The sequence below is a fragment of the Camelina sativa genome, chromosome 14, assembly GCF_030686135.1.
Source record: "Camelina sativa cultivar CO46 ecotype springtype chromosome 14, ASM3068613v1".
Classification (NCBI taxonomy): Eukaryota; Viridiplantae; Streptophyta; class Magnoliopsida; order Brassicales; family Brassicaceae; genus Camelina; species Camelina sativa.
Genome location: NC_141893.1, coordinates 17,725,127 through 17,741,102, shown reverse-complemented (window position 1 = coordinate 17,741,102; position 15,976 = coordinate 17,725,127). Strand labels below are relative to the sequence as shown.

The 15,976-nt window shown below is 36.6% G+C and overlaps 2 protein-coding genes and 1 pseudogene across 4 annotated transcripts; 2 read left to right on the top strand and 1 right to left on the bottom strand.

Annotated features, from left to right (window-relative positions):
- The first annotated feature begins 7,829 nt into the window (after positions 1-7,829).
- On the top strand, positions 7,830-9,924 carry LOC104741999 (uncharacterized; annotated as a pseudogene). Its single transcript, XR_760411.3, has 2 exons — positions 7,830-7,969; positions 8,998-9,924. The product of XR_760411.3 is annotated as an uncharacterized LOC104741999 (transcript).
- A 2,120-nt stretch (positions 9,925-12,044) lies between these two features.
- LOC104741998 (putative arabinosyltransferase ARAD1) lies at positions 12,045-14,366 on the top strand. 2 transcript variants are annotated; one of them, XM_010462955.3, is made up of 3 exons: positions 12,045-12,867; positions 13,057-13,313; positions 13,622-14,366. In XM_010462955.3, the coding sequence occupies exons 1-3, from the start codon at positions 12,237-12,239 to the stop codon at positions 14,171-14,173; spliced, it is 1,440 nt and encodes a 479-aa protein (XP_010461257.1). In that variant the 5' UTR covers positions 12,045-12,236; the 3' UTR covers positions 14,174-14,366. The 2 variants fall into 2 exon arrangements, with proteins under 2 accessions (XP_010461257.1, XP_087339042.1); XM_087482916.1 differs by having other exon boundaries at positions 12,046-12,867; positions 13,024-13,313.
- An 835-nt stretch (positions 14,367-15,201) lies between these two features.
- On the bottom strand, positions 15,202-15,816 carry LOC104743781 (uncharacterized). Its single transcript, XM_010464828.2, has one exon. It carries the CDS (start codon positions 15,814-15,816, stop codon positions 15,202-15,204), a length of 615 nt encoding a protein of 204 aa, XP_010463130.2.
- Between the last annotated feature and the right edge of the window lie 160 nt (positions 15,817-15,976).

The following is a 15,976-nucleotide window of genomic DNA, read 5'->3' as shown; positions in this document are numbered from 1 at the left end:
ATAATTGAATCCGTCGTGAATGGTAACTCTCCAAGGAAGCTACCAAATCTGTTTGATAGCGTAATATTTCTAGCATCAGTATTCCTTAACGGCTCCCTAACACTCGGTCCATAATTAATGCTAGGTTCGGTGACCGCCGACGTAGTCTTACGACCCATCAGGTCGGGTCGCCGACTTGCTCTTTGTACCAGCGTAAAGCCATCATCCACCTGGGCTTCATCACTCGTACGATTCTCCTCAACCGGACCCCTTGTAACTGGAACCACCTCTTTTTCTAAAGCCATTTTGGGACAACCATGAACCATATGTCCATAGACACCGCAACCCGAACATAGGACACGAAGTAACGTGCCCCATTAATCATGATCGTTCCTTTAAGAGGCTTCTGCAGGTTCACTTCCACATACTGATATGCTCAAATTTACCTTAGAGTTACTCTCTCAAATTAATAGGTCACTGTAGTACTTAGGGATCAAATTACACAAGGACTCAAGTCTACAGAATAAATTATAGAGTTTTTTAATTAAGCTAAACAAATTAATTTGAATTAAAATAAACAATGAAAAATATTAAATAAAAGCTTGTGAAAATTCAAGGGATTAAAAAGCTAGGTCTAGGGAAGCTCTCAATATCTATCAAACAATAAAAACTGCTAGAATAAAACTTACGGGTTTCTAAAACCCAAAAACAATATATATATATGTCCTAAAACACGTCAGGGGCTTGTGATGCAAATATGGAAAACTTTTGGGCAGATTGTAAAACTTCCAAAACTTGGGTCTTCTTGCGGCTAACAGGGGTGTCGACCGACACCAAGGGTGGTGTCGATCGATACCATCACTTCTGATCGGCTCCAAGTTCTCTTCCTTTGCTGAATTGCTCCAAAATCCCTCTAATTGCTCCATTTCGCTCATTTCATGTCAAAATCCTATAAAACCTGTAAAGACTCTCAAAGAACCTAAAAACACATCAAAAGACTCTAAAAGACTTCTTATATCATGGTTAAAAGCCACAAAAACTATGATATAGCAACTCCTCCAGACTTAGACTTTGCTTGCCCTCAAACAAAACATAAGTTTAAACCTGTGAAAGAGGTTTGAAAACTGGGAATCACTCAACTTCTGAAGATTCTTATTCGCACTCTTCATTTACCAGTCTCAAGAACTTACTTTTTATACTTAACCAATGAGAAGCATCAACATTCCTTACTCAAACCCCACAATCCTTTGGAATCTCTGAAATCTCTTTTGTCATCTCATTAGTCAATATTAAAGCACAAATAAGGTGAATTCTTACCAAGGGAATATCGATCAATGGCATATGGACTCTCTTTAGGCCAACCCATTTTTCTTACATCTCCTTTCCTCTCCCTTTTCTCACTTCCAAGGGGTTTATTTCTCCCTAATTTTCTAGGGTATCATTTTTAGGGGTGGGCATTTCGGTTTAAGTTCGGGTTCGGTTCGGTTCTGTTTGTTAAAACTCTAACCAAACTCAGCCGAAGTTAGTTTGGTTTGGTTTGTGTTTGGGTCGGTTTATGTTCGGTTTGGTTTGGTTTAAGTTTGGTTCAGTTTTATTTCGGTTTAAGAATCAATTAATGTAACAAAATAAAATTGATTATGGTTTTATTATAGTTAATTAATCAAATAATTAGAAAATCTAAATTAATACCTAATATTAAATATAATTACATTTATATTTATATTTAGTTAATTTTATTAGAAAACTTAAAATAATATAAAATTGAAATAAATAGAAATAATGCATAATGTTCTGTATGTAAACAGTTTTCCTTCTAATTGGCTCATATGAGCTGATCTTTTGTTGTTAAAAAAAAAAATGCAAGTGGTAATAGATAAGATCACATGTTTATATTTTTAAGAATATTATTAATTAATTTAAGAAACACATTGGGTTGAGAAGAAACATAACCGAATGGTTGGAGTGTAGGATTGGGTTTGATTTGGGTCGGTTTGAGTTCGGTTGGTTTGGTTTGGTTTGGTTTGGTTCGGTTTACGCGACATCCCTCGGCTCACTTATATCCTTCTTCTTTTTTTCTGATCTTTCTCTTTTTTTTTTTAGAGTACTGAAGGGAAGAGAGAGGGGATACATACTTTATGAAGAAGTTCAGTGTCTTGTATGGCCTGAAGAAGAAGTCTAGTCCACTGTATTCCAACTCCCAAAGTAAGAGATTAAGTCGAGTTAAAATCCTGATAAAAGTTGAGACAACGTTAGATCAATCAGATATCTATTGAATAAGGGCTTTCAGGATTGTTGATACAGCTCATAGTCTTTCTAAGCTTCAGTTCTGAGATCAAGCATAAACAAATAATCATTAGAGTGTTAGCCAAATAAGAGAAATCATTAGTCAAGATCACCCCGATGGCGTCGATCGACACCATCGTCTTGCTCGTCGACAACAACAGCTTCAGCAATCACATTGCCCTCTGCATCAATCTTTTGGCCCTGCTCATTGCGCAAGTGGCCCGCTTGATCCCTCAAAACACCAGCCTCATCAAATCTCATAATGATTGGATTGACCATCTTTGCTGATTTGGCTGCTTTTCGGTTTTCACGCTCAAGTTTTCCCAACTCTTAGTTTGTAAGCTTCATAGTAGGATCAGTCTTGTTGCTCCTTGTGTTAGGCTTATTAGGCATGTACCTGAAACACACAAAAAAAGAGAAACAAAAGCGGTTAGTTAAAAATAAAAAGAAAAATTTAGACGAAATCAAAAACTCAAATCTAATAGTAGATCAAAGAGTCCAACGGCAACGGTGCCAAAATTTGATATGCTCAAATTTACCCTAGAGCTACTCTCTCAAATTAAGAGGTCATTGTAGTACTTAGGGATCAAATTCCACTAGGACTCAAGTCTACACAATAAATTATAGAGTTTTTTAATTAAGCTAAACAAATTAATTTAAATTAAAATAAACAATGCAAAATATTAAATAAAAGCTTGTGAAAATTCAAGGGATTAAAAAGCTAGGTCTAGGGAATTTTTCAGGAATTTAAAAAATATTAAATCAATAATTAAATAGGATTCAAGCAATTAAAATCATATCTAGACCTCTAAACTCTTTTGTAAAATAAATCAGTTTTCACTGCAAATATTCTCTAAATTTAAAACCAGAAAATCCAAATCTCTTTGTAAACTTCTAGGTTAAAAATCAGCTTTGAAAACAGGTTTAGATTGTTCACAAAATTACTAAATCAAATCTCTTTGCAAGAAGTAATTTTGCTCATCAAAAGGTTTTATCAGGAAAATCAATTATATTCTCATATCAATTTATTTTCCTAAGTTATTAATTCTAGATAGTCAATCAAAGATTAATATGAAGAACAACCTATGATGAAGATCCAGAAAGATAATGAACCCTAAATAAACAGATCTAATAAATCATAAAATCCCTGTGAAAAACCCTGAACCTAACAAGCAAACTACTCATACATGTTTGATGAAGAACAACACATCTTTTCTGAATAATAAGCAATAGATATCAAAAGTAAAAGAAAGAGTTTAGGAATTCTTCTCTCTACAAAGGAATTCAGATCTCTTTCCCAAAAGCTCTCAATATCTCTCAAACAATAAAAACTGCTAAAATAAAACTTAAGGGTTTCTAAAACCCAAAAACAATAAATATTGGGTCCTAAAACACGTCAGGGGCTTGTGATGCTAATATGGAAAACTTAGGGGTAGATTTGTAAAACTTCCAAAACTTGGGTCTTCTTACGGCTAACAAGGGTGTCGACCGACACCAAGGGTGGTGTCGATCGACACCATCACTTCTGATCGGCTCCAAGTTCTCTTCCTTTGATGAATTGCTCCAAAATCCCTCTAATTGCTCCATTTCGCTCCTTTCATGCCAAAATCCTATAAAATCTGTAAAGACTCTCAAAGAACCTAAAAACACATTCAAAGACTCTAAAAACCATGATATATCACACACCCTGGCGAATCGAGCTCTCTCAAAGTTCAAAGTTGTTCAAATCCACCCGAATTGGTTTGCCCAGACCTTTTGCAATTCTTATTAATATCAAATTGTGATAAAAACTCACCGGAATATTTGACAAACGAACCCATACCGGCGTAGTAACAATCTCATCGCGCAACGGGTCAAAATCCAGTAACCATGCTTGCACCATAAGGTAATTCCCAAACACTTTCCATGGACCACCAGTTAACGCCGCCATGTTTTCTTCCTCTAGTTCAAAGTGAACCATAAAGAACTGCCGCGGGAGATCTAGGACATACATCTCTCCCTGCGGCTTCCATATCTCCCGTAACTTCCTACTCAATATAGGTAAAGAAACATGCCTCCCCAACACTTTAACAATCATGCACTTCTTCCATAATCCATGAATCACCTCCAAAACTTCTTTCCCAATCGTCACAACCGGTTCTCCATCCTCCACATCTAGAAATGTTAACTGCACTATGTCCTTGACAAACACATCATCCAAGATCTCCTCTGGCACTGGTATCCCCCTGCATTACTCCCTATCAATTTCTGCACCCACAATCGAGATCTATCCGGAGGATTCTTCGAAGGACAATCCCGTCCGCCCACATCTATCATCATTGCATCTTGCTCATTCGGACCCAAAACCCTAACATCACCTTGCGCAGCCATATCTCTAACGTCTTTATCTTAATGTTATCTAAAAGTGTCTGTAAAACAAAATTGGAGGAAACATAGATCATACCATGAAAACTAAATCATTTTCTTAGTTAGAAGACATAGATCTTAAAAAGTATATCTTATTAATCGAATTCCTCAATAATTTTTATTTTTTTTACTTTGTCCTAACCGATTGCCTTCTTCTCTCTTTTTTTTTGTCAATCTCGGTAATATTACATAATGCATTTTGGTGAGAGTTGGTTTATCGTCTGCATCAACAAAAATGTTGATGTTTTCGTAACCAAGTAAGCCTTGATGTCAACCTAAATCCATAGATCATACCATGCCTAAAAATTGGGAGGCTTTTGGAAATGGAGGAGCTAAGAACCAGCTCCACCGTGCATCTCTGCTTCATTTCTAAGTCATGGAAACGTATGATTGTAATTATTCTCATAACGGCAAATAGAGCTTGATATAAAATGAACATGTTTGTTTGGTCTAGTAATCATGTATTACTTTTAAGTAAACTAAACAATAAAATGACCTTTTGTAAACTTCAGTTGACATGCAGCGCAGTAATCAGTTTCAGTTTAGGGAAGATCTCATCCAGACTCTATAAATTGCTTTGGTGGGAAAGGTAAATAATTAGTTCTCTTTAGAGAAATACCCCTCAATAGCACTAATCTATGTTTATCTTCCAAAGTTAGCACCTACTCTCAAATATTCCACATTTATCACAAATTTAATATAATTAAATATTTTTAATTTTTAAAAAACTATAAAATATCAATATTTTCGAACTCTCTCGTCTTCGCTTTGTTCTCATCACCGAAGACCATCTCCGCCGTTCGTTGTCACTGGAGTCTACATTTCTTCCATCTCCATGGATCCAAGATATCAGTGGGTGCTTCCGCCATTAACATTCTGAAGCTCTGAGGCGATGTATTCATTAATTGCACATATCGAGATACAATTCCTCTTTTCTATGGCTTGGATTCGTCGGTAGACATCGGAACGATGCTCACCAGAGCGGTTTCTTTATACAATTGTCGACGCCGCCGTTGTTGGTGCTGATTCCATCGTATCTCCTGATCCCACCGGCGTGCACAAGAGTGGTAGTTGGTTTGGTTTTATCTCCGATGGTATAGAATTGGTGCTTAAGGTGAGTTTTAAGCAGCTCAGTTCCGATCTGTATGTGTTTAGACTTAAGCAAAAGTTTCTTGATTGTCTTTGTAGCTTCAAGTTTTTGTGTTTAAAAATTTTAGATTGTGAAAGATGGACTCAAATACAACAGTTCATGTGCCTTACGCTTATGGATTTGCACTTATCATCAAGCAGAAACGTATCATTCAAAAAAGCAACAGGTGAGTGAGTGAGTTAGAGTGAGAGTATAGTTGTTCAGCTCTTCTTGTCACTTTGATTCAGTTTTGACATATTGAATGAGAACTTGAGAGTATTGTTTAATGGATTATCTTTGGTTTTGAAATTTCTAACAATGTTTATTTTTTGATGAATCGCATGTCCAAAAGTGGATGGGTGTTATGCGAAGTCAGCAGATATCAACACCACAGTTGTTGCATACCAAGTGTTCGTTATAATGTCATTGGGAACAAAGTAGTTGGTAAAAAGTAAGAAAGTTTGTTGTTGTCATTGATTTTGATGTCTTCAACTTCTTCGGTTTGTAGTTCATCAGTTACAGAGGAGCTTAGTATTGTTGATGAGGCAAAGTATGGTGGTGGTGGTGGAGGATCTTCTGGTTCTAGTTATCCCCGTTTTGAGATTTTTATATATTTCGGAATAGCTTCCTAAAATTCAAGAACGCATTCCTAAACATTATGTAATGTTTCCTAAACATTATGAAATTCTTTCTAAATTCAAAGAAATGAATTTTTGAATCTTCTATTCATGTGGTGCCTTAATGTATCACAAATTACTCCAATATGATGAATTGTATGCACTTAATTGTTTTCAATCATTTAATAGATTTATGCATCATCACATTAAAATGTAATCTTCATATAATATTTCAACCATTATTTTTATGAAGAGCATCCTGAATTTCAAAGTGTCCTTCTTGAATATTATTGTAACTTTCCTAAATTTGAATAATTGTGTTTCTAAATCTCTATTTTTGTGTGTGGTTGCTTCAATGTGTCAAATATTATAGATTGCTCCATTAGTGAGCGGTAATGATTTCATTTTTGTGAACATTATGATGTTTGGAAATCTACACTTTTTTATGAAAGTCATCATGAAGTTCAAGAAAATCCTTTCTGAATTTCGTAGAATTCTTTCCAAATTTCATACAATCCTTCCCGAATTTCATACAATCCTTCCTGAATTTCATATAATCGTTCCTGAAATCAGAGAACCGAGAGAAGAGACATCAGAAAAAACCTAAGTGAGTTCAACATGTTAATCGAGTAAAACAAACAGTGAATCAAGTAAAGATGGTGAAGTAACGAACAAAAATGAACAAGATTCAAAGGAGGAGGAAGATGTTCAGGGGAACATGGGACAATGATCAAGAGAGAGAGAGAGAGAGGTCGTACGCCTTTGATCTGGACAAGGCCAAAGATAAGATACGGTAACATGAACAGATTCCATGGAAACAATGATTTGAACAAGTTGCAAACAGAACACATTATATATATTTTGTGTCGCTCTTCGAGTCGAGTGATGGATTCGTAGGTGGTGTTCAGATTGAGATCTGGGTACGGGATGAATCGTGTTTGTGGAGGCTGAAAAGAAACGAAATAAACTTTAATTTTATTAATGATTTAGGTTTTTTTTTCAAAATTGAGGATATATAAATTTGTGCTAGTTTTGAAACATTTGAAAACATGTGCTAATTGTGGGAAAAAAACTTAAAATGGTGCTAGTTTTGTCAATTACCCTTCTTTTTATCACCCTCTCTAGAGGATCAATAAGCGGTTAATCAATATACCAATATTACCCGTATTAGTTTAAATTTTTATTTTTTAAAAAATCAAAATTAAAAACAGGAAAAAAACAAAACAAATTAAGTTTATACAAGAGGAATGGGTCAAGATTGAATAGAGTCAAAACTCTGTTTCACGTCTCCCTGAGACTCTGATTTCGTGATCAAGTGGAGAGTTGGATTTCATTGAGAGATCGTCGCTTCTTCACGTCGTCCACCTCCTAGTTTTGCGATGAACTTAGTAAAGTTGTGGAGAATCAATTTCAAACCCAAGTCATCCAAGTCCTCTATATATACTCATCGAGTTCTTCTCTTGCAAGATAGTGAATTGACGAAATCAATCGCTTGTTCTCACACACAGCAAAAGCACAAAACATCCAGCAATCTCTCTCCCACAACTCCCACAAAGTAAGTGTCTTCGAGAGTATCGTAGAGTGTAGTTCGTATAGAGCCGGTGTGTTTGAGTGATTAGCAAACCCGGTTATGAATGTGTTGTATCCTGGGACTCTTGTAACCTTAAATCCCGTCGCACTGCAGGGGTTTCAAAGAGTTAAGGAAAGAGATTTCGGTCTCGCCTCCATTCTTCCCTTAACGTTTACTTGTTGTTCTCATAATCAATACCTCTTACGTAGTGTGGCAAATTTCTAGCTCCTACATTCTTAACTCTTTGAATCTGTTGTTGTTCTATAAACATCTAACAGATTGATTTGAGATTTCATAAACGTTTAAGGAAAGGTTTTGTGTGTATTCACAATTTTGTGTGTATTCACAATTGCGATTGGGTAAAAACCATAACGAGAGCTTGAGAGCCTCGGACCTGTTCTGTTCTTTTGCGAAAGGAAAAATAGAGTGTGTGTTGATTATAACTCAGCGCAAGATTGTGATTTTAAGGCTGAGTTAAAAGATGCAATTGGTTTAGATTTCTGGCTTGTAAAACCTGCTGCTTGCATTTGATTTATTTGCTATTGAGAATTGCGATTCTAAAAGCTATTTTGAAACCAATTGTTGTGTTATTCAAAACCTGCAGTTTGCTTTTGAGTTGCGATTCATAAATTGCAGTGGATTTATTTGCAAATTAAAAACTCCTAAATCGACATAGTGTCTTGGTTTGTTAAGTTTCTGCAAATTAAAAGTTTAAGAGATTTATTGTCTCTTGCTTTTGAGAGTTTAACGAGAACTGCATTTTGGTTGTGCGATAATTAAAATATCCAAAGTGGTTTGACTACGTGTTTAGCACACAAGCTTGTTATTTATTTTGCAACTTAAAATAGTTTAACGTGAACCAGTTTGGTTTTGCGAAACCTACGTTCTTGTTTCTCTTGTGTTTAATTGCAATTTTTAAGGAATCGAGTGTTGTTGATTTATTCACTTGATTATCATAGTCATTTCACGACTTGATATACTGTTCTGAACAAAGCTTTGTGTTTGTGTTTCAGACATGGTTAGTGAAGATTTGAACGTGTCCAACGTTAATGAGGTCACCGAGACCACCATCAATGGGACTGGGACTGAAATCCAGTTTTGTACTCTTCCTCCGGTGAAAGTAGCGGTACTTGAGCCAATACGAGCTGCAGTCCCTGAACAGATGACTACTTGTGCTATAAGCGTAGGATGTATACCAGAAAAGTTTGGTGGGAACGGGTTTAAGGCATGGCAACAGAAAATGTGTATCCTTCTGACCATGTTGAACCTAAATAAGTATGTGAAAGAGGATGCACCAGTCCTCTCACGGGAGAATAAGGATCCGCTCTACCTCGCCAGCGTGAATACGTGGAGCCATGCAGATTTTCTATGCAAGAGTTGGATTCTGGGCTGCTTGACAGACCCATTGTACGTTGTATACAATACAGTCAAAACTTCTAAAGACCTTTGGGATGCTTTAGAGAAAAGGTATAAGGTCGAGGATGCAGACCTGCTAAAATATGCAACGGCGAACTTTTTTGATTTTAAAATGGTTGATTCAAAACCTATCATGGAACAAGTGGAAGCGCTGCAATTACGAGATAGATTCTGCGGGGATGTTGATTAGTGAAAGTCTAATGGTCAATCATCTCATTGAAAAACTCCCTCCAAGTTGGTTGGATTTCAAAAATTATCTATTTCATAAGAAAAATGTTATTTTCCTCAAAGACTTGATTGTCAAACTGCGAGTTGAATCACTAATCCGCATCGAGAAAAATGTGGACGTGGTGTAGCATGGATAATAATGGATTTGTTTGTGATGGGTTATTTAAAGTGTCTACAACAATGATGTAACCGAGGCTTTCCACCTCGAAGAAGAATAAGTCGTAGTCTCGAAAGAGAAGAATAAGTTGTAGTTGGTTTCTCTTTTCTTAATAATGAAAATTTCAGTTTAGTTTTCATTTGGTGAAGCCTTTTGACTTTGGCATGAATGTTTTTTAACTCAAAAATGCAAAGTGAGTAAAGATTAACGTGAGACTTGCATGAGATTTACGTCACAGCATGACTCACCAAGAACGCCATCACCAACATGAGAAAATGGAATATATATATATATATATATATATATATATATATATATATATGTGTGTGTGTGTATATTGAATAATTCACATAAATTGGTGTGATTTAATTTTGTAACTCTCTTTAATGATTGTACAAAATATTTTTTATTTATGTAGAAAAGGATAAATATGAAATGTTGAAGGGTTAGTCTATAAAATGTGGGGGGAAGCATTGCTTACCACAAATAATAATTTCAACATGATACCACATAAAGTTATTAGAAAATTCATTATTTTGGATAAAGCTCAAGAAGCTATGTGAATTTTTTGAACTTTGTGGATGATATCCTTAAGTAGGAAAAATCAGTGTCACTATTATGTGTACACTATTATAGCAATTAGCTATTTTTTGGACACTGAATAAATGATTAAATCATAGGATTATCAAGAGGAATGGATAGTCTAGAAATATATATTCCGCTTGGTGGAAACCCAACCTATGTGATTAGAGATCCCAAGATCTAGGTTCAAAAGGGACAACTAAATCAAGTTGAGTTAGAGTTGAACACTGTAAGACTATGTCTATACCCAGTTCCTAAAAATAAAAATAAACAGTGTAACCTGTAAGAGTTGAGGTTAAGCGTTAGCTTTTAATGACATACCATAGTTTTGAGATATTCGTGGAGTATTACAGGATGCTTCTAAAAACAAAACTGATGGGAGATCACCTAGTGAGTGTGAAATAGGACCATTTCTAGGAGAATGAAAGAGAGGCTATATTCTCCAAGTTCACTCATGAACCCAGGAATGTCCAAGGCCAAAATGGACACAATAGAGAACTAAATCTCTACGAGAAAGTGTTGTTGCGCGATACCTGTTGTCTACGTTTACATTAAAATCTGGGTGGTTCAAGACATAATGTTCACCTCCCGGCCAAGTAAATCCGACAGATATTAAAAATGATGGGTTCAAAGCTGAAAAATGCTACTTTTCAGATACAATAACATTTTCGCATACTCTCGAACGTCTGTCTAGTTTAGTCTAAGTGGTGTCTAGTCTAAGTGGTGTCTAGTCTAGTCAAGTCTAGTTAGTAAAAGTTTTCTTTTAGTCTTCCTATGTTTAGTTTGTAATTTCTATTCATGTGGGGGATTGTTGGATCTCAATTTTTTAAGCTTAGTGGGCTTAATAAAATTGGATTGTGTGAATGAGAAATTAGGCCTTAATGGTTTGGCCTTGCTCAAGTTGGAGCTCCAAGAGGAGTGGGTCAGATTGAATAGAGTCAAAACTCTGTTTCACATCTCCCTGAGACTCGGTCTCTTTGATTTCGTGATCAAGTGGAGAGTTGGATTTCATTGAGAGATCGTGGCTTCTTCACGTCGTCCACCTCCTAGATTTGCGATGAACTTAGTAAAGTTGTGGAGAATCAATTTCGTACCCAAGTCATCTAAATCCTCTATATATACTCATCGAGTTCTTCTCTTGCAAGATAGTGAATTGACGAAATCAATCGCTTGTTCTCACACACAGCAAAAGCACAAAACATCCAGCAATCTCTCTCCCACAAAGTAAGTGTCTTCGAGAGTATCGTAGAGTGTAGTTCGTATAGAGCCGGTGTGTTTGAGTGATTAGCAAACCCGGTTGTGAATGTGTTGTATCCTGGAACTCTTGTAACCTTAAATCTTGTCGCACTGCGGGGGTTTCAAAGAGTTAAGGAAAGAGATTTCGGTCTCCCCTCCATTCTTCCCTTAACGTTTACTTGTTGTTCTCATAATCAATACCTCTTATCTGGCAAAATTTCTAGCTCCTACAAATGTAACTGTTGATAAGCTAGCAAAGTAAGCCAGTAAGTCAAGTTGTGTAATATCATGGATGTAAATTACTAGTTCTAGTAAAATGTTTGTTGCCGAGAAAAAAAAAACAATAAAAACACAAGAATTCAAGAATCGCGCGATATCAAAACGCTAGAATCCAAAACGCCTCAGATCAATACAAGAACGAAACCAATCTCCCCTGAATCAAAAAAGCAGCGAGATTACATGGTAAAACGCTGTCGTTTAGTTTTGGAGGATGTACAGGTATAATAAGATGGTCCTTTTCCGGGATAACATCAACAATAAAAAGGACAAGAATTCAAGAATCAAAAACGCCTCCGATCAATACAAGAATTACCTGAATCAAAAAAGCAGCGAGATCTTTCATCTTAAGCAACGATGGTTCCTAAGATCACATCAATGGCGTCCACTAGACCTCTCTGTTCAATTCCTTACTTATTCCTCTCTTTCTCTCTCCTCTTCGTCGTCTCGCTTCTCTTCTTCTTCTCCAATTCCTTGATCTCCAACCCAAATCCGAGAATTTCACACATTACTCTCCAAAACGGCATCAAAGTCTTTGTAGCTGAGCTTCCGAGATCCCTAAACTATGGCCTTCTCGAGAACTACTGGTCCTCTTCTTCTCCAGATTCACGTATATCCACCGACCCGGATCACCCGACCCGTAAAACCCATTTACCCAAAACCGATACATACCCACCGTACCCGGAGAACCCACTGATTAAGCAGTACAGCGCCGAGTATTGGATCATGGGAGACCTTGAAACCCCACCGGATAAACGAATTGGATCTTTTGCTAAAAGGGTTTTTAGTGAATCTGACGCTGATGTAGTGTTCGTGCCCTTCTTTGCTACGTTGAGTGCTGAGATGGAGCTTGGAAATGGTAAAGGTTCGTTTAGGAAGAAGTCTGGAAACGAAGATTACCAGAGACAGAGACAAATTCTTGATTTTGTCAAGAGCACTGAAGCTTGGAAACGCTCCAATGGTCGTGATCACGTTTTTGTTTTAACTGGTACATAAAGTTTCTCTCTTTATATCTTTGGAACTTGTTTGGACTCAGTTTTACAGATCTGGATCGTATAAGTATAGATTTTGTCATGTGGGTGTGGTGTGTCTATAGATTTGGTGTAGAAGCTTATGTAAGTTATATGTGTGGATGGTGTGTCAGGTTAAGTTAAAATGTTGAAGCGTTATTTGGCAGACCCAGTTGCAATGTGGCATTTTCGTGAGGAGATTGCTTTGTCGATTCTTCTAGTGGTGGATTTTGGAGGCTGGTTCAGGCAAGATTCTAAATCATCCAACGGGACTAGCTTGCCTGAGAGGATAGAGCATACTCAAGTCTCTGTCATTAAGGATGTGATTGTTCCATACACGCATCTACTTCCTAGACTAGATTTGTCTCAGAACCAGAGACGTCACAGCCTTCTTTATTTCAAAGGCGCTAAACACAGACATCGGGTAATCACTCTGACGAAACTCGCTTCTTTAGTTTGAGTCATTACATTGCTTGATGCAGAGGCTGTTGTGAGTGGTGAGTTTATGGCTAGCGTAAATGTATTGTTGTTTTGGAAATTTTAGTGCTGCTCAATCTTGGAAGGACTTGTTGTAAACAGTCACGTTTGTGTTTATAATACATTTCACATGTATATTCAAACATAGACATTGGCCTTATTTGAATAGATTAGTCTTATGTCTTCATAGCCAATGGTCTGTTCTGTGTCAAGTTTTTTTGTGTCAAGATCTCTAAAGTAATTTTAACTTGACAGGGAGGGTTAATTAGAGAAAAGCTATGGGACTTGCTGGTCAATGAACAAGGCGTTGTCATGGAAGAAGGTTTTCCTAATGCAACGGGGAGGGAACAATCGATAAGAGGAATGAGAAACTCAGAGTTCTGCTTGCATCCAGCCGGTGACACTCCCACTTCATGCCGTCTCTTTGACGCCATTCAAAGCCTCTGCATCCCTGTGATTGTCAGTGATACCATAGAGCTCCCATTCGAGGGAATGATCGATTACTCAGAATTCTCAGTCTTTGTCTCTGTAAGTGATGCATTAACACCTAAATGGTTGGCTAATCACCTCAGAAGGTTCTCTGAGAGAGAGAAGGAAGCATTCAGAAGTAGAATGGCAAAGGTTCAGACAGTGTTTGTTTATGATAATGGTCAGGCCAATGGGATTGGACCGATTGAACCCGATGGTGCGGTGAATCACATATGGAAGAAGGTTCAGCAGAAGGTGCCAATGGTGAAGGAAGCAGTGACTAGGGAAAGAAGAAAACCAGCAGGTGCTTCTGTTCCTCTTCGATGTCAATGTATCTGAATCATACAACCAAATCCAGAAGAAGAATTGTTGTCTCTTTTGTCTTTTATTTTTGGTTTTTGTTTACCATCATTGTTATGGCCTTTGGGATTCCCGGGTTCAGAATACAAAAATTAAATTATATCTCCAATCAAAAAACAGTTGTACAAAGTGGAAGTTCAAAATGGTAAATACCAACTCTTTTGTTTGACAACTGGTGCAGTTTGGGATGTTTATACGATATCACTGGGAGCAGAGGCTACATTGACTTGGGAATCTCATCACCAGCCACCACGGTAGCATTGGTTAAGGTGAATCATCGAAGAAGAAGTCACCGTACCGAGGATTTCAATCAGATCGAAAATGTTATCATAAACGAAGATGATGATATTCCCTTTATGGAGAGGATTAATTATGCGACAAATATAAAATAAAAATTTTCACTACTAAAGGATACAAGAAATTTCACTATTAACATTCTATTTTTTTTTAAAAAGACGGAGCATTTTATTTGATTTATAAGAAAACACTTGTTGAAATCAAAATGTCTCATCTTATTTTTTTTCAAATCCGCAGATATTTTCAGAAAAGTAAAGAAAACGTTTAAAGAATTTCTCGGTTCCTTACAATTACAACCACAAAAATCATATGTACATACATAGCCCATCTATCAATTTATTTCTGACCATTCTTATTTAAACAAAATGTCTACTTGACCGTATTAAACGAAAATTTCCCTACTTACGTAACGAATGGGTTAGAAGTTAGAACAAAAAAAAATTATTTGAGTTGACGGATTACTTGGAAAGGAACTTCCTCGTTTGCTGAACTCCAAAATATTCATGGACTCGGTTTTTTTCCCTTGAAAAAAATAAAATTTGAACTTTCAATTTGTTTAACAACAAAATTCCCAAAAGATTGATCCATATCGTTGATTATACTTATTTTAGGTTTTTAAAAAAAATGCAAATCGGTTTTTTTTTGTTTTTTTTTTCTTTTGAGTTTGATCATTCATAATATATATATATATATATAACATCTTAAAAACTTTATTGATATGAATAAGAGCATACAATATTATCAATGAGATTACAGATACAACCAATGGATTGTGTAACGAAGAAACGATAAAGCAAATTACGCTCCGCATTCCTAGTCAAAAACTTAATCGTATTCGTCTTTTCCGGCAATTTGGTGTGACTTTCTAGCTTGGGATTCATCCTTTTTTTATTGATGAAATACCGATAATGCATTCGAAAATTATAGGCAGCGATCCATCTGTTACATCGCAAAACCTTCCAATTAGTCGAAACTCTCATGTAGAAAGAAATGTCATTGATCTTGGTTGCACTTGAAACCCATTTTTGTTGATATGGTATAAACCATCTTCTGATTCTCCTTCTATTGGCCTCCAACTCCTCTTCAACATATTGCTTCCATGGTGGTTTACGTGCCGGTCGATGGTTACATATCAAATCCGAAGGGATTTGTGTTAGTCTTCGGTACGCCCACAGAAGAACATACTGACGCCCGGGAAGAATCGCATAACTAACATCATGTGTTAGTATGAACAAAGGCACGACCAACCAGACCAGAAAACTCTCGGCGAAATCGCCGGACATGGAAACACAACGGTTGATTCGAATCCACCGGTGACGAAACATATATCGTGAGGACAGGAACCAATAGAGAAAAAGTGAACAACCAAAAGAAACCATCAGAGATCCACCGGGAAACAGTGAGATACCCCTTTGGCGTGATGAGAAAAACAATTTCATCATCATCGGTAAGTGTTCTAGAATAAAAACCTAAACAACAATATCA